Raw genomic sequence first — 19,406 nt, 5'->3', positions numbered from 1 at the left:
AGCTGGTCGTGGTGATGGACACCTGTAATCCTAGCTACTGGGGAGGCTGAGGCAGGAGAATCTCTTGAACCTGGGAGGCAGAGGTTGCAGTGAGCTGAGATCATGCCATTGCACTCCAGCATGAGCAAAATTCCATCTCAAAAAAAAAAAAAGACTAGCCTGAACAACAATAGACTCCAACAAAAAAAAATTAAAAATTAGCCAGGTATGGTGGCGCATGCCTATAATCCCAGCTACTTGGGAGGCTGAGTTGGGAGAATTGCTTGACCCCCCGAGTTCAAGGCAGCAGTGAGCAATGATCATGCCATCGCATTCTAACATGGGCAACAGAGTGAGACTCTATCTCAACAAAAAATTATGTGGTACAAAGAAAGATTTATTTGCGTGCGCGCGCGTGCACACACACACACACACACACACCATGTTTTTTTGATTCTTTGATGCCTATGATATTCTAGGAATAACAGATATTTGGGAGGCTGGGGGCGGGTGGATCACTTGATCTCTGGAGTTCAAGATGAGCCTGGCCAACATGACAAAACCCTGTCTCTACTAAAAATACAAAAATTAGCTGGGCATGGTGGCAGGTGCCTGTAATCCCAGCTACTCAGTAGACTGAGGCAGGAGAATCATTTGAACTCAGGAGGTAGATGCCCATCCCTCTATCCCAGCTACTCTGGAAACTGAGATGGAGAACCACTTGTACCTGGGAGGCAAAGGTTGTATTGAGCCAAGATTGTACCACTGCAGATAAATGTAATATGACTCGGAAGATCTTTTAAGACTTCACCTCAGATCTTCAAGTAAAATAATTATTTGAAATCTGAATTTATTAAGTATAGAAAGGAAGCCAGTAAATGTAGTAGGAGCTGTTTGGTAGCACACATTACATATGAAGCAATCTGTTTAATCTTCATGTCTGTTCCTGTTTAGAAAATTTTTTATTTCTTAAGTAGTAGTAGCTAGTGATGGGCAAAAAAAGGAAAAGTATGAATTAAAATAGAAAAGACCATTTTACCTATAACTGCTTTCCTAGAGCTAGTAATAATTCTAGTTCATATTGACTGATTTGACATTGTTTTCCATTAATTTAAGATACACATGTAAACAAACAATATAGGCAATGCAGTCTGCTAAGTACAATAGTAGTCCTCTAGACAGCATCTTGTGATTGATAATGGAGGAAGGAGTAGGATTCTGGTTCCAGTTTCTTTCTGTTCTTTAATGAGGAGCTAGTTTTCCCTAGCTAATGGAGCCTTGCTGTTCTGGTCCAATTTTGATTACTAATTTCCTTGGATAGTCCTGAGTTCTCCTGATCGTTTTCTTTAGCTTCATATGGTTCTGTTTTGTTATGTGGTGATTTGTCACTTCTTTGTTTTCTTGGTCTTCATACATGCAAAATGCCAGTTTTACTCATTAAGTATGAATAATTTCAAGCTGTTAAATCTTTGCTTCACTGCAATATGCTGTGTAAAATACTGGCTGCCAGTATGTCTGTTTTTCTTGATGCCGGACACTTCTATCCAAAGTGCTGCTGTGAACTTTTTACAAATGTTTTAGCAAGAAGTGATTGAGGTACAGTTTAATGCAGGTTCCTGCCCACTTTACGTAGCCCCACGCACACATAAATCACACCCTCTTGTTAAGATTGATTTATTCCTTTGTAGTACTGTAAACATCCTTATTTTCTCTACTTCTATACCCCCAACTGCAGCAGTTCAGAGAATGCCTTTTTTTAACCATTTGATATCCAGTTGGTAGAATATAGTATATTAGGGATATATCTTGAAATTGGATCCTATTTGGGTAACAGACATGGTGAAGATCATATTAATGAGGCATGACCTGTTTGTACGTTTTAGAAAAAGTAAAGAGGGGAGTAATAACCAAACTAATTTAGTAGTGCCACAGAAGATTTTTCTGGAGCATTCACAATAGTGAATGTGGAGCTGGTAATCTAGTGGGAGCTTACATACACATCCATGTGTATGTGTATTTAGAGTGAGGCATGTCTAGGGCTGGAGTGGTATTGACTCTACTTCCACTAGCTGAGGTAGTATGAAATTAAAATAAAATTTGGGTCAGGCATGGTGGCTCATGTCTGTAATCCCAGCACTTCAGGAGGGCCAGGCCAATGGATTGCTTGAGGCAAAGAGTTCCAAGACCAGACTGGCCAACATGGCAAACCCCATCTCTACTACAAATAGAAAAATTAGCTGGGTATAGTGGTCTGTGCCTGTAGTTGCAGCTACTAAGGAGGCTGAGACAGGAGAATTGCTTGAACCTAGGAGGCAGAGGTTGCAGTGAGCTGAGATGGCACCAGTGTGCTCCACCTGGGTGACAGAGCAAGACTGTCTCAAAAAGCAAAACAAAACAAAAACCAAGATCTTGATGAAAAAGTAGTGGTGAGAAACTGACCAGGCACTCAGGCAGGGTATTGGGCTTGGGTAAATTTTAAAATCTGTGTCTCAATTATAAAATGAGAAAGTAATACAAAAAGTTTTAAATTTTGCTTTTTAAATAATTGAGTTATCCTCTGTATCTTTAAAACACTAAAGTAGTTTTATCTTCATTTTCATTCTCATTTGAGATGTTGTAGAACCTACCTTTTAAAAGTTAAGGTTATAAAACTTATGAAAGTGAGGGGTCAACAAAGGATGGTCCATGCCTATTTTTGTAAATAATGTTTTATTGAAATACAGCCACACCCATTCATTTACAGTTGTCTGTGACTACTTTCATACTACTGGAGCATGGTTGAGTACTAATAGTAGAGACCACATGGCCCACAAAGCTGAAAATATTTACTATCTCGCCTTTAAATAGGCTTAGAAAATAGAGCCTTGCCAAAATTGTATTCTTTAATAGTTTGGTTTTTCCTTCTCTTAAAAACCAAAAAAAGAGCATTGCCAATACCACTTTTCCTTTTTTCAGTTACTGTCATTTAAATTATAGCGTCCTGAAATTATATTTTAGAGCGGGACACGGTGGTTCACGCCTGTAATCCCAACACTTGGGGAGGCTGAGGCAGGCAGATCACGAGGTCAGGAGTTCGAGACCAGCCTGACCAACATCGTGAAACCCCATCTCTACTAAAAATACAAAATTACCCTGGCATGGTGGCACATGCCTGTAATTCCAGCTACTTGGGAGGCTGAGGCAGGAGAACCGCTTGTAACTGGGAGGCGGAGGCTGTGGTGAGTCGAGATCGTGCTGTTGCACTCCAGCCTGGGCAACAAGAGTGAAACTCTGACTCAAAAAATTTTTTTTGTATAATCTTAGCATTAACATAATTGCATTTGTCCTTTGTTTCCCAGGAAGATGAAAAATTTCTGACAGATTTGTTTGCACAACTAACAGATGAAGCAACAGATGAGGAAAAAAGACAGGAATTGGTAAGAAATTAGAAATTATGAAAGGCATAAAAGTAAAACAACAAACGTTTTATATTGACTTAATCTTTTTTTTTTTAATTTCAGGTTAACTTTTTAAAAGAATTTTGTGCGTTTTCCCAAACGCTACAGCCTCAAAACAGAGATGCTTTTTTCAAGACTTTGTCAAACATGGGCATATTACCAGCTTTAGAAGTCATCCTTGTAAGTTTGTGTCTCCTCATTTTTAGTTACCATTTTGTATCCCAAAATTAATATTTTTAGTGTAACATGCAAATATTCTATTATAGCCAATATTTAATATTAGCTGGGTAGTTCATTAAGTTAAAGAACCCATAAAAATCCGGTATTAGACAGTTTTCACACAGTATTGAAAAATGCAGTTAAGGAATTTTCCATAATTTAATGATAATTTGTCAGCTTTGCAGTTTATTAGCTGAAATGTTAAAATATAAAGGCAAACAAATAAATGATTTAGAAAGTATAATTTTATCCATACAGTAAGAGTTTTATATGCAGAAGAGTTTCTTTGACTTTTCTTTTACATTGCAGTTTTTTTATATGTTGTTTTGTTAGGTTCGGATATTTACATAATTATAGGTGTTGTATCTTTATAGGATAAATAAATGCTTTTTGTCTGCAGGGCATGGATGATACACAGGTGCGAAGTGCTGCTACTGATATATTCTCATACTTGGTTGAATATAATCCATCCATGGTACGAGAGTTTGTCATGCAGGAGGCACAACAGAATGATGATGTAAGTAAGAAGTTAACAGAGCAAAAAATAACCAGCAAGGTAAATATTATTTGTACTAATAGTAAGTATTTATACATAGGAAGCTATAACTGTATTTATTCATTTTTAAGATTTAAATTGTTGCTGTTTGGGAAGAGCGTAGCCATAATATCAAATGGCTTATTGTTCCCTAAATTGGTTCCTGCCTCAGTTTATCAGTTTGTCATACAGCAATTACTTATGTGCATTTAAATTGCCTTTTAAAATTTGATGTTAGGTTTTTTTTTGTTTTCAATTCTGAAGTCAACTTGCTGTGTTGTTTTATTTAAATCATTTAGTCAGTCAGTTCTTGTATCTAGGGAATTATGAGTAAGTTAACTAGGAAAACATCGACTTCAGGGTAGGTTCTCAAAATCATCGAGAATGAAGAAATGAAGCAGGGTTCCTTAAAATATACAGAGCACTGTTTCTTTACTGCCTAGCCATAGAGAACAAGCTGTTATATTGTTCACAAACACTCACATATTCGCATCTGAAATACACCAGATTTTAAAGTAATAGAGAATATATCCTGGTAATGTGAAGGGTGCTTCTGGATCACAAAGTGTGTGATATGTGAGAGCACTAAATGTGTGTGCTTTTCTTTATTTTAAAATAATGAACCAATGATTCTGATTTTTTTCCTGCTTCCCCTATAACATTTTGGAAGCAACTTTTTACTTAAGAATGAATAAGATGGTCTGCCCTTAGCTCCTTCTTAAGGGAGGAGGGGGGAAAAAGAATCTGAGCAGAAGAATTCCAGCCTATGGTATTTTTACGAAATAAGAAAATAGACTGTCTTACTTTTTGAAAAGATCCTAATTAATGTGTTGTGACGTCAAAAGGAAATGGAATGCCATATAACTGCTGTTTAAGGTTTTATTTTTAAAGTATATAGTGCAGGATAAGTGCAAAAAAGCACTAGTTCGAACTGTTGAATATTATGTTTTTCTTTTGTAAAATATTCTTGTCAGCCTCAGCAACATAGCAACACTCTCCTTTACTACAAAAATAATTTTTAAAAATTAGTCAGGCGTGGTGGCATGCACCTATAGTCCCAGATACTCAGGAGGCTGAGATGGGAGGGTCTCTTGAGACCAAGAGTCTGACTCTGTAGTGATCTGTGATTGTTGCACTGCATTCCAGTCTGGGTGACAAAGCCAGACCCCATCTCAAACAAAATTCTTGACAACCAAAATATCTGTATTATTGTAAATAAAGGCTGTTCTTGTTGGTCCCAGTAACCCATGAGCTGAACATACGAACATATATTGATAAACCTCAAAAATACTTTGCTCACACACAGTAGGACTCTCTTTCTCTCTCTCCTTCTCAGTCTCTCTTGCCACAGAATAACATTTCAGTCAGTAGGACTTTTGATTCCCACTCTTCTTGATTATCATTTCCGTATACTGTCTGCATTTTCTGTGTCCCTTGTCCATCCTGCCTTTGCATACACACAGGCAAGAGCAGGGATTTTCTCACTGATTCCTTCTCAGTTTTATTTACTACTTAGGCAAGGAATACCAGTCATGATAGGGCCTCAGGAAAACTAGCCATCTATTCTTTGATATTTAGAGTGTATATAATCCATTTGTTCTCTGCACTCTCTAAATACCATAGTCTCATTTTCTCCAATTTGAGGCATTCAGATATCAACTAACTTTTTCCTAAATTTATTTTAAAAGGAAATTTTATATCAACTTATACAAATGGAGAATGTATATCATTGGCTATAAATAGAATGACTATAAAAAGAAATGAAAGTAGAATGATCTAAATCCTACCTAAATATTCTTACTGTTAAAACTATGGTCGTAAAATCCATTGGCTTTCTTCAAAAGGTAGATTACATTATTAAAAAGTTATAAAAATCTATTATCGCCACACTGAAACTTTGCTTTTGCTTTAAATCAGAGGAATTTAAAGACAATAGGCAAATTTTTTTTCAGTACTATTTAGGGCTACATCCCTGTACCACACTTTAGGGAATGAAGCGTTGTCATATGTCCTATCAGATAACTGATAATAAACATTTCACTTTGCGGTTAACAAAACAGCTAGAGCCTGGGTATAATGCTGTAGTATGTGTTGTAGTTTTTGCTTTTTCCATTCTCTCTTATAATCGGTGATCCTTAGTACGTCTGTTTTTCTCTCCAGGATATTTTGCTCATCAACCTCATTATAGAACATATGATTTGTGATACAGATCCTGAACTTGGAGGAGCAGTCCAACTTATGGGCCTGCTTCGAACTTTAGTTGACCCAGAGAACATGCTAGCCACTGCCAATGTAAGTGATGAGTATTTTTCCTCTTTTTCATAGCTAGTATATTGTGTATTGCTGGTAGGAACCAGTGCAGTTAAAGTTCATGGAAGTGTTTTTGATTCCTTAGAAAACAGAAAAGACTGAATTTCTGGGTTTCTTCTACAAGCACTGTATGCATGTTCTCACTGCTCCTTTACTAGCAAATACAACAGAAGACAAACCTAGTAAAGGTAAGAAATTCAGGTTGGTAGTTAAGTTCTCTGTTCTTGAATGCTGAATTTAAAGTTGATGTTAAGTAAATGTTTTTAGGTAGCAGTTAGAGGGAGGTAGAGGCTGGAAGTACACACCTTTTAAAAAGTAGCAGTCTTTAAAAGTTCAAACCATCAGGTTAACATAGAGGTCTTAATAATGTTTATTTGTTTGTATGTTTTATCGAAAGCAACCTGGAGTATTAATAATGTATTTTGAAAAGAAAGGTTCATGATAAAAATTTCCCTAAAAGTACTGTAACCAGATAACAGAAACATGTAAAAGAAGAAATAAGATAAATTTTTGTTTTCTTTCCGAATTTTAAAATGATTTTTTGTTAAACAATATTTGCATTCAGTTTGCATCTACACTGGTGAAATATAAATAGAAGGCAGTAGCTATGAAAAATTCATTTTAAATTATTTGTACTCCAGATGTATAGACAGAGCTAGAATTTTTGCACAATATTAAGCTATTTTTATTTATATTAAAGATACGTTAGGGTTTGTTATATTTGCATTTTACTCATTAGAGCTTTAGCTTTTGTGTGTGTGTGTGTGTTTAATTTAGGAAGTACTTTTAGGGTATTCATTGGGGGAATTTCTTATTTAAGCTTTAGGAGTAAATACATTATTTTGTTACTTGAATTTTTTTTTTTTTTTTTTTTTTTTTTGACAGGGTCTTGCTCTGTTGCCCAGGCTGGAGTGCAGTGGCACAGTCTTGGCTCACTGCAACCTCTGTCTCTCAGGTTCAAGCAATTCTCCTGCCCTAGCCTCCTGAGTAGCTGGGATTACAGGCGCCCGCCACCATGTCTGGCTAATTTTTGTATTTTTAGTAGAGATAGGAGTTTTCACCATGTTGGCCAAGGTGGTCTCGAACTCCTGGCCTCAAGTGATGTGCCTGCCTTGGCCTACCAAAGTGCTGGAATTATAGGCATGAGCCACCACGCCCAGCCTTGAATTCTTAATGTAGCATAGTTAACTTACAGCATAGCACTCACATAAAATACATGTTAAATTTACTTTTTGTGTGACTCCAGAATCAAGTCCATGAAATGTGAATATCCAGTTTTCTTACTCGTTTTATTCATACTGGGTAAACCTTGAGGCGTCTTTCCAAACCACATGTTCTATTCCTCTAACCTTTATTAAGATAAGAACTCATTTTGATTTTGTGGAAGGACTGTGTTATTATCTTAATGTGGGGGAATGAAAGAAAGTGAGCCCTTCAGAGGCTTACTGCCTGTTGAGGAGTAAAGATAAGTCAATGATTATAATTCACTAGTTACAAGTAGTAAAGGAGGCAGAAAACACATTGTTTACCTCCTTCCCAAAATCAAAGGAGCAGGGAGAGAGAGCAGTTGCACCAAAAATGACATGGTGTCTGGTAGAACCTCATATGCTATGTGTACATCTGTTGGAGAACATGCTAAGACACTTGGTAAAGGGTTCTTGAATTTCAGAATAAAGCAGATACTCTAAATTTGTATCCGAACTCTGCCTTACTAACGTTTCCAACTTGGGTCTACTTAGTTAATAGATTCAAAATGTGAAACCAGTTCCCTATAGGGTTGTTAAAATTAAATGTAAAAAATAAAAAAATGCCATTCCTGGCACATGGTAGGCATTCAGTAAATGCTGATTTCCTCCTCCCTAAAGTTAAAATATATGGTGAGTAGAAGGGATTTTACTTGATTAGAATTTGAGTTCTTGTATTTTAGAAGAAAAAAAAGTTAGCCATTAAATACAATTAATTGTGTTTTGTTTCTTTTAGATGATTTTCAGACTGCCCAGCTATTGGCACTTGTATTGGAATTGTTAACATTTTGTGTGGAGCACCATACCTACCATATAAAGAACTACATTATTAATAAGGATATCCTCCGGAGAGTGCTAGTTCTTATGGCCTCAAAGCATGCTTTCTTGGCATTATGTAAGTGTTAGAATTACTTATCGTCTTTGTATATTGTCATTTTGGTATTTTTATATCTTACTGCCCAAATGAAAAGACCACTGATCACAGGTCGAGAGACCTAGGTTGAAATACTAGCTCTGCCACTGGTTATGTAGGTTTGCAACGTTGAGCAGTTGTTTTTCTTGACTCTCTTCTTACTCAATATACAGCAAGGGAGTAGAATGTATCTGCAGTGTTACATTCCATTACTGAAACAGCACCTTTGATCATTTTACCTTGGATATTTTATAGCAAGAGTGGCAAACTACAGCTGAGGCCAGATCCAGCCCATGGCCTGTGATTGTATAGCCTACAAGCTGAAACATGTTTTGTTTTTAAAAGGTGGCCTGAGAAGAGGGAAATGAATATGCTACAGAGACCATATATGTGGCCCACAAAGCTTAAAATATGTACTAGGTGAACCTTTATGAAAACATTTGTGAGCAGTATAGTCTTAAAACAAGATTGTTCTTAGACATAAGTTTTTCAAAAATTAACTTTCACAGTGTTCTTAAGACCCTAGTTGGTTAGAGAAAACCATGTTTCTGAATTGAAAATAGGTTAATCCAGAATGTTCTTTATTAAGCATCAGCCAGACATCTCAGGTAATGAATTTCCATATGTAAGTGGGCTTTATTGTAAGTTGTTAGACCAAATTTAGGGGGGCACCCTAGAGGTTCTGTAAGAGATTTTTTGCTGGTAACTTAATTTTTGCATTGTGGGTTTTAAAGGTAAGTGTGAGTGTTTTTTTTTTGTTGTTGTTTTAAGCAGTTGTAGTCATCCACTAGAGGCCTGAACATACATATGTGTGTGTGTGTATATATATATATATATGTATATATATATTTTTTTTTTTGCTAATCTTTACTTCATTTCTAATTGTTTTGCTTGATTTTTTAAAAATCCTTAAATCATAATTACAGATTATTAAAATAATTATAAATTAAAATGCATAAATAAACAGCAAGGCACAGTGGCTCACGTCTGTAATCTCAGCACTGTGGGGGGCCGAGGTGGGCAGATCACCTGAGGTCAGGAGTTCAGGGCCAGTCTGGGTAACATGGTGAAACCCCGTCTATATTAAAAATACAAAAATTAGCCAGGCGTGGTGGTACACGCCTGTAGTCACAGCTACTCGGGAGGCCGAGGCAAGAGGATCCCTTGAACCTGGTAGGCAGATGTTGCGGTCAGCTGAGATGGCACCATTGTATTCCAGTCTGGGCAACAGAGCAAGACTCTGTTTCACCTGCCAACACTCCCCACCAAAGAAATGATAAATTTTATAAAAGCAACATTGCTTTATTTTAAAATTCATTAAACTTCCTATCACAGTGACATTGTATTCATTTTTCTAATATACCTATCACAGATTGAGAACATCAAGGCCAAGTTTAGCAGGGGAGTTTATAGCTCTTTGACTTCTTTCATGTTGACAATAGAGGGTTTTGTGCAAGTGTGGAAAAAGGGGGTTTGAGAACAGAATGGAAAAACTAAAGGAATAAATATAGTTTTACCAAATATATTAAAAACCATACATTGATTCAAAAATGTGCATTTTTACACATTATCTCTGAAATCAAGATGAGTCTTACAGTTAATCCATTTATGCCTAGTGTTCCATTATTGGAACGCCAAGCTTGGAGTTTTATATCCTGCTCAAGGTCATTGCCAAGGTCTGATGTTCTACAAAAAAATTTGCAACTTCTGGCATAAATGAGTTAGTGGCACGTCATTATAATTGGCAGTTCCTCAGTAGCATCTTAGATTTGATTATTGTCTACACATCTGGTGTACCAGGAAAATGAAGTTGGTTATGACCTGGACTTGGCCATCAGGGGAATCAAAATACAACAGTTATAAACACTATATTAAGATGCGTTTGGAAGCATAGTGGAAATAATTTATTATAATTTAATGAGGCGGATGAAAAATTTCACAAAAGTGATAAAACTTTTTTTTGAGACAGAGTCTCTTTTTCACCCAGGCTGGAGTGCAGTGGCGCAATCTCGGCTCACTGCAACCTCTGCCTCCCAGGTTCAATTGATTCTCCTGCCTCAGCCTCCTGAATAGCTGGGATTACAGGTGTGCGCCACCACACCAGCTAATGTTTGTATTTTTAGTGAACTATGGGAGAGAATCTTTTAAGCAAATGAAAGTTTCTTGTTGGAAACTAAGTATGTTAGCAAAATCTTAGTTATGTTTCATTGTTGATATTTTCCAAACTGAGTCAGGTTATCATTAAATCTAACTCTTCCAAATGACTTTGTGTATCTCTCTTCCCAGGGTTGAGGATATAAGTGTCTTCCTAACAAAGATGCCTGTCATTAGGAACAAGTTTTTTTGAACTGGCTTTATTGTATGCAGTAGGAGTTTTTGTCAAAGATTTCTAAGAACTAAATATAAATTTCAGGAAATGTAAGATATTTGTGGTTCTGAGAAAAGTGTACACTGAAGTATTCGGTATACTATTTTAAAGGAGGGTTTATTGATATTTTAGTTTAGATGCACACATATAAATGCAGACAGTAATGAGTAGTTAAATGTAAACAATTTGGGGATTTAGGGAGCTTTTAATTTTTTTTTTTTTTTTTTTTTTAAGACAGAGTCTTGCTTTGTCACCCAGGCTCTGAAGTGCAGTGGCACGATCTTAGCTCACTGCAGCCTCTGCATCCCGGGTTCAAGCAATTCTCCTGCCTCAGCCTCCTTAGTAGCTGGGGTTACAGGCATACACCACTATGCCCAGCTAATTTTTGTATTTTAGTAGAGACAAGGTTTCACCATGTTGGCCAGGCTGGTCTTGAACTCCTGACCTCAGATAATCCACCCACCTCACTCTCTCAAAGTGCTGGGATTAGAGGCATGAGCCACCACACCCAACCTAATTTTTTTTATTTGCTGCTGCTTAATTAGTATACTTTGTCATATTTAAAGACAACTAGTTAAGTATGTAGGTGAGTCCAGCAATCCTTTCTAAACTCAGTCTTTATAGGCTAGATATCGGATCTTACATTGTAGCCCATTGGCGCATACTTTATGTTGTTTGAGAGTGTTTTGTTGTTCTTGTTAAAAATACAGAAATCTTGGCTGGGCATGGTGGCTCACGCCTGTAATCCAAGCACTTTGGAGGCCAAGGCGGGCGGATCACCTGAGGTCGGGAATTCAAGACCAGCCTGGCCAACATGGTGAAACCCTATCTTTTAAAAAATATATATATATAGAAATCTTAAGGAATGAAATAAAGCTTTATTGTAGAGGCACTTATTCAGCTATCATTAGTTACAAGGTAAAAAGCCACAAATGTATTACATGAAATCTCATATTTTATAAAGTACAGATGAATAGTGGTTTTTAGAGATGATTGAAACTAAGCACAAGAGGTTCCTGGAATGTTAATGAAGATTAGAGATGTGAGTAGAAGCAGAATGTGCTTTACATTGAAAATCCAGTGGCAGTGCCAACTTGGCCTATCTTAAAAGCTTTTTCCACTCTACTTTGAATGACTTGACTTCCTGGATCTTTCTGGTAAAGTTTTGAAAGCAACTTTTTACTCAACAGCAAAGAATAGTGGTTGGATATTTTTGATGCAGGTTTCTTTTAAGGGATGGATTTGAGTGGTGATAACACAAAGTTCTTGATGTGAAAATGTAAGAGCAAATGGAAGTAAGGACTAAAACAAAAAGACCACTAGAACCACATTCTGTCGACGCCAGCAGTTTCTGGATAGAAGTGCTCTTGAAGAAGTGCAGTGGTGCCATCTGCATTCCCTTGTCTTAGTGAATTTCAGGAAGGGAGTTTTTTACTCATGTAGGAACTATAGTCAGACAAGGGGTCAGTGTGTGTATGGTAGGACACAAGTCTCCACAAAGCCCGAAAAGTTGGAGTACAAATTCTTAAAATAGTAATACTTCTGCCTTAATTACTACAAGTTTAAAATGTGGTCTATTAGCATGATCTCTAAGTACTGATTTTTATTCCTAACAAATGGAACTGCCTCAGTAAGTTCCTTTGCCAAATAACCTTAAAAATACAGACTGAAAATATTGTTTTGGGAAAATAACCCTTGTTAGGCTTTGACTTACCACACAGAAAGATGCCTCTTAGTGTTTAAAATGTCTTAGTTCACCATGATTATGTTTTTAAAAATATTCCGTAGTTTAAAAAATAAAATGCAATTATTATTCTATAAACTATTTTGAAACTCCCTGCCCAGAGTGTTTCTTAAGAAAGATACACTCTTAAATAAGTTGCATTGTTAAGGCAGTTAATAATCAACTGTACCTAATTGGGCATTCACTTGTGGACCTCTTTTCTGCCAACTAAAGAAAAATTGAGCTGCTTTACTCCTCTGCCTTCCCACCCAGAAACCGTGTCAGCATGGTTGCCTGGCTACCTGCTCATGAAGGACTTGATTAATAGCAAATTGGCAATTTAACGAGCCACTTCCATGATCTCCAAAGAAATCAAAATACAAACACAATATTTAATCTTGCCAACCGAAGACGATGTGACTGCATGAAGTGAGTATGCTTTTTTGCACTGTTTACAATAACTGGGGCATTAACTTACTGATGATTCCATTTAGGTAAAGAGGGCTTTGTTGAAGTCTAGCTGTCTGAGTATATTTGTATCTTGATGAATGGTGACTTAAGTAACTCCCCATACCTCAAGATGTAAATATACCTTTTAATCTGTAAGTTAAAGCCTAATTAATTATGAAAATGAAAACTGGAAAAAAATTAAAAAGCATACTCGCTACAATAAGCATAGAGGACCACATTTTAAATAACATCCTCTCAAATTTATTTCTAAATTATGGCAAGGCAAATTTGGGGTCATGCAGATTTTTGTGGGTTTATGGCCTTTCTACAGCCACGTCCACAAATAAATAAATTTCCACAAACTATGATGCAAAATAATAAGAGTGTCCAAAAATATTGAAGATCAAATTATACAGTGGATTGCCCTAATAAAACATCATTTTTTTTCTGTTATGGTGGATATAAAAGACCATGCTGAATTTTTTTCATCTTAAGTAGTGCGATAGGCGCATTTGTTTGTCTTAGCTCTTATTTTAGATGTAAATTACAGTTTGGTCATTAGTAACTTTTATTTTCAGGATTTTTCTTCTGGCTTTCCAAGACTTGTGTTCTATGATGACATATACTACTTTTAGAAGACATTTTTCTGATAACACTTTCATAATCCTTATCTTTAGGTTCATAGTTCTGGAAGTACAAACATCACTACACAAATATTGATATGCATTAAACAGGTTTTTTTGGTTTGGTGGTTTTTCTGTTTGGTAAGTCTAAAGTATCGAAGAGTGGTATGTGATTTAAACAACAATGCCTCTGTGTTTCAGGTGCCCTTCGTTTTAAGAGAAAGATTATTGGATTAAAAGACGAGTTTTACAACCGCTACATAATGAAAAGTTTTTTGTTTGAACCAGTAGTCAAAGCATTTCTCAACAATGGATCCCGCTACAATCTGATGAACTCTGCCATAATAGAGATGTTTGAATTTATTAGAGTGGTAGGTTCTGTATTTTTAATTAGAATTTTCGTTTTAATTGTTTGAGAAAAATTGAATTCGCATTACCTAGTATTTTGGCTTGAGATTATTATATTTGGAGAGTTTTTTAAATAATGAAACTGCCATAAGCCTGTGAGAGATTTGATTCAAGCTACATCTTAACCTTTCAGCAGCTACAAATCTTGTTTTGGCGGCGGGTTGCGGGGACAGTCTCTCACTGTTGTTTCTAGGCTGGAGTGCAGTGACTCAATCTTGGCTCACTGCAACTTTTGCCTCCTGGGTTCAAGGGATTCTCGTGCCTCAATCTCCCGAGTACCTGGGATTACAAGCACGTAACACCACACCCAGCTAGTTTTTGTATTTTTAATAGAGATGGGGTTTCACCATGTTGGTTAGGATGGTCTTGATCTCCTGACTGCGTCAGCCACCATGCCCAACCAGCTGCAGATCTTTTATAGCAGGGGTCCTGAACCCTTTGGCCATAGACCAGTCCATGGCCTGTTCAGAACCTGGCTGCACAGCAGGGGGTAAGCTGCAGGCAAGCAAGTGTTACCGCCTGAGCTCTACCTCCTGTCAGATCAACAGCAGCATTAGATTCTCCTAGGAACATGAACCCTGTGGCTAACTGTGAGGTGGAACAATTTCATCCCAAAACCGTCACCCATGGAAAAACTGTCTTTCACAAAACCAAAAAGGTTAAGGACTGCTGCTTTGTAGGATGGTCACAGTAGTCATTTTAAGAAAGCAAAACTACACTTGACAGATAAGCATTTGAATGTGTTTTTCTTAACTTTCACATTTCTAAAGAGCAATTTCATAATACTCTTCATTTTCTAACAATGTAATAAGCTAGTGGTTCTCAAACATGGATGCCATGCAAATTTATCTGGCATGCCTTTTTTTTTTTTTTTTTTTTTTTTAAAAGAGATGAGGTTTTGCTATGTTGCCCAGCTGGTCTCAAACTCCTGTGCTCAAATGATCCTCCCACCTCAGCCTCACAAGTAATTGAGACTGTCAGTGCATACCACAGTACCTGGATGTCATGCTTTTTTAAAAGTTGGGGTAAATAATATACAACATTAAACTTGCCATTTTAACCATTTTTAAGTATACATTCACATTATTATGCAACCATCACCATCATCCATCTTCAGAAATTTTCTGTAAGATACTTTTTTTTTTTTTTTTTTTTTTTTTTTTGGGAGACAGAGCCTTACTCTGTTACTCAGGCTGAAGTACCGTGACATAATCTTGGCTCACTGCACCCTTGTGCACCCTCCACCTCCCAGGTTCAAGCAATTATTGTGCCTCAGCCTCCTGAGTAGCTGGGATTACAGGCGCCCACCACCACACCCGGCTAATTATACATACATGTATATATGTTGGCTATATATTGGCCAACTATGTTGGCCAGGCTGGCCTCAAACTCCTGACCACCGTAGGTGATCTGCCGACCTTGGCCTCCCAAAGTGCTGGGATTACAGGCATGAGCCACTTCGTCTGGCCTGTGACATGCTTTTAAAATACACATGGCTATTGTGTGTTCTCACTTATAAGTGGGAACTAAACTTTGAGTACACATGGAAATAAAGAAGGAAACAACAGATACCAGGGCCATTTTGAGGGTAGTGAGTGGGAGAGGTGAGCATTAAAATACTATCTATTGGGGTACTGTGCTTATTACTTGGGTGATGAAATAATCTGTACATCAAACCCCTGTGACACGTAGTTTACCCATATAACGAATATGCACATGGACCCCTGAACCTTAAATAAAATTTCATTAATAAAATACAAATGCCCAGGCCCATGGCCAGGCACAGTGGTTTATATGTACTTTGGCAGGCCAAGTTGGGAAGACTGCTTGAGGCCAAGAGTTAGAGACTAGCTCGGGCAACATTTCAAGACCCCATCTCTTCAAAATTAAAAAAAAAAAAAAAAAAAAAACTTAGCCCTGTATGGTGGTACATGCCTATAGTCCTAGCTGCTTGGGAGGATGAAGTGGAAGGACTGCTTGAGCCCAGGAGTTCAAGGCTTCAGTGAGCTATGATCATACAACTATACCTCAACCTGGGTCCCAGAGTAAGAACCCATCTCTAAATCACATACCGATCCCCCACATCAGAATCAAAATCACCTAGGGCAAGACCTGGACATTTGCTTTGTAAAGACATAGATAACCAGGTGCAGTGGCTCACACCTATAAACCCGGCACTTTGGGAGGCCGAGGTGGGTGGATCACCTGAGGTCAGGAGTTCAGGACCAGCCTAACCAACATGGAGAAACCCCATCTCTACTAAAAATATAAAATTAGCTGGGCTTGGTGGCATATGCTGTAATCCCAGCTACTTGGGAGGCTGAGGCAGGAGAATCGCTTGAAGCCGGGAGGTGGAGGTTGTGGTGAGCCAAGATCACGCCATTGCACTCCAGCCTGGGCAACAAGAGCGAAACTCCATCTGAAAAAAAATAAAGACCCATAGATAAATTGGGGACTACTATAGTAGCCAGTGTGTGTTATTCTCATTTTTTTTGTTTGACCATCTCTAAGATTATGTAATTTTATGAAATTAACCTATTTTTGGTGAGTATGAATTTATTAAGCCTCATCTTGCTAAGATGACATTTTTTCATTACTATTCTCTTCTGTAGGAAGATATAAAATCATTAACTGCTCATGTAATTGAAAATTACTGGAAAGCACTGGAAGATGTAGATTATGTACAAACATTTAAAGGATTAAAACTGAGATTTGAACAACAAAGAGAAAGACAAGATAATCCCAAACTTGACAGGTAAATTACCATATATTTGAACCTATTCATTAAGCATCAAGTTGTATGTTAGTGGCTTTATTGTTTATTTGATATTCTTTGGCTTGACAAGGAATGGGGAAATAAGCAGATAGCAAATAGAAATTGTAGTTTCCCATAAGGGTCAACATAAATGTTTTCCTGAAGATTTGGCTGGTTTTTAGTATAATACTGCAGACCCCCAGGCATGTATCAAGGCAGAGATAATGAACAAAAAGCCCAAACAGTGGCAATGAGGCTTCATGTGTTCAGAATAAAATCAGAGTATTATATTATTTGCTTTGAATTTACAAGTTACTAAGGTTACAAATTATTCTTTAAAATCTTGTACATTAAACACCTGGATTTACATTGATACTACATTTTAATATCTGTAAATTCCTTGTTAATTCCCAATGTTAACAAGTTTAATAAGTCATCTGTAACAGAACAGTTAAGTCCATATATGATTATATTCTCTTCTCTACTTGTAGTATGCGTTCCATTTTGAGGAATCATAGATATCGAAGAGATGCCAGAACACTAGAAGATGAAGAAGAGATGTGGTTTAACACAGATGAAGACGACATGGAAGATGGAGAAGCTGTAGTGTCTCCATCTGACAAAACTAAAAATGATGATGATATAATGGATCCAATAAGTAAATTCATGGAAAGAAAGAAATGTATGTTTAAAAAAATGGGCAAGAATATACGAAGGCTTTCTCATTCTAGACTCATTCTTATTTCTTGACAAAATGATTAGTTAGTATTTGCTTTGAATATGTGATGGCATAGGTTTTAAAGACATTGCTTTATGGGATGTGACTGAACAGCAGTGTTGTGCAGGCATAGACTAAGTTTCTTAATTTGAGTTGATTAAGGAATATACTATTTCAGGAAGGGTAGGGATACTGTATATGATTCTGAAGGTTTCATTTCCTCTCTGAAGTAAGATCCAAGGAATGGAGTTGTATTTAGTATTTTGGTAAGCTTCGTTTATAAATTGAACTTCAGTGTTTCTACCCAACAGAGTAAGCTAGTTAAATGTGTTTTAGTGTTACCTCACTTGGGGAAGTTTTTAAAGATTGAGTATGGGGGACAACTATTGACACTAGTCTCATTTTTAGTAAAAGAAAGCGAGGAAAAGGAAGTGCTTCTGAAAACAAATCTTTCTGGACGGCAGAGCCCAAGTTTCAAGCTTTCCCTGTCCAGTGGAACAAAGACTAACCTCACCAGCCAGTCATCTGCAACAAATCTGCCTGGTTCTCCAGGATCACCTGGATCTCCAGGATCTCCAGGCTCTCCTGGATCCGTACCTAAAAATACATCTCAGACGGCAGCTATTACTACAAAGGTACATTTTGACTCACATTTTGCCCCCTCCCTTTCCCTAATTTTAAGTTTTCTCATCAAAAATTTTGACTAAGATTCCCTTTGGTTACTGCCACCTAGAACTGATTTATCGAGTCCCCCCTACCACCACTTGAACTTATCTAAAAGTTGAGAAATTTCTGAGTTTTTATGACCAATGCAAAAGTCTGAATATTATGAATTCTTACTTTGGCATTTTGCATTTTAGAACTACAAGTTCAAGTTTGTATGTCAAAACATTTACAGAAATGTTAAGGTTTTCAGTTATTCTTTAATAAATTTTCCTATTACCTAGATAAAGGCTTTGCAGGGAAATGATAATCTGAATATCTGGATACTCCTAACTTTACTTTGCCAGTTAAGTTTTGTTTTTAAGGAAACTAACCATCTACTACTGTCACTAACATTTTATATAAGAAAGGAACAAAATCTTAAGAAAAATGTAGAAAAGATGCAATCTCAGAGTAAAACCAACTTTTGGGGCTCCTTATGCTGCCCTTTTTTTTCTTTTGAGATACAGTATATTGACTAGCAGTTAAAAGACTGGCATTTGGGAATTGCTGACCTAAATTGGGAATGTAATGCCCATTCCGTCTTTTTTTCTGGAGTGAGCAGGAGACCCCTATGGCTAAGAAGTGAATCTGAGACATGCTGAAATGAAGAGGCAGGCTTGAGAGCAGAGCAATGTGAATTTTTCCCCTGAGCATCTAAATAAAGTGAGCTGCAGTGGTTTCTGGTGACGGAGCAGGGCTATGAGGAAACCCAGATGAAATAATGAGGAAGAGTCGAGGCAGAACTGCTTTATCTTCTGCAGTTTTCATTTTGATACTTTTTTTTGGGACAGAGTCTCAGTCTGTCACCCAGGCTGGAGTGCAATGGTGTGATCTTGGCTCACTGCAACCTCCACCTACATTAAAGCAATTCTTGGGCCTCAGCCTCCCGAGTAGCTGGGATTACAGATGTGTACCACCAGGCCTGGCTAATTTTTGTAATTTTAATTAGAGACAGGGTTTCACCATGTTAACAGATCAGGTTGGTCTCCAGCTCTTGTCCTCATGTTATCCCTCTGCCT

At 37.2% G+C, this 19,406-nt stretch overlaps 1 protein-coding gene across 2 annotated transcripts in view; it reads left to right on the top strand.

Annotated features, from left to right (window-relative positions):
• Positions 1 to 19,406, top strand: part of PPP4R3A (protein phosphatase 4 regulatory subunit 3A) — a 52,504-nt gene that overhangs the window by 30,977 nt on the left and 2,121 nt on the right. Inside the window, exons 5-14 of one of the 2 annotated variants that reach the window (XM_012453126.3) lie at positions 3,318 to 3,395; positions 3,480 to 3,596; positions 4,036 to 4,191; positions 6,331 to 6,462; positions 6,566 to 6,668; positions 8,461 to 8,619; positions 14,003 to 14,172; positions 16,822 to 16,964; positions 17,456 to 17,646; positions 18,091 to 18,317. In XM_012453126.3, coding sequence (XP_012308549.2) covers positions 3,318 to 3,395; positions 3,480 to 3,596; positions 4,036 to 4,191; positions 6,331 to 6,462; positions 6,566 to 6,668; positions 8,461 to 8,619; positions 14,003 to 14,172; positions 16,822 to 16,964; positions 17,456 to 17,646; positions 18,091 to 18,317 — 1,476 coding nt within the window. The remainder of the gene's footprint in view (positions 1 to 3,317; positions 3,396 to 3,479; positions 3,597 to 4,035; positions 4,192 to 6,330; positions 6,463 to 6,565; positions 6,669 to 8,460; positions 8,620 to 14,002; positions 14,173 to 16,821; positions 16,965 to 17,455; positions 17,647 to 18,090; positions 18,318 to 19,406) is intronic. The other variant, XM_012453127.2, reaches the window with a different exon arrangement.

The sequence above is a fragment of the Aotus nancymaae genome, unplaced genomic scaffold, assembly GCF_030222135.1.
Source record: "Aotus nancymaae isolate 86718 unplaced genomic scaffold, 86718_ANA_hifiasm-v0.15.2.pri h1tg000011l, whole genome shotgun sequence".
Lineage (NCBI taxonomy): Eukaryota > Metazoa > Chordata > Mammalia > Primates > Aotidae > Aotus > Aotus nancymaae.
This window is presented reverse-complemented; position numbering and strand designations above follow the sequence as displayed.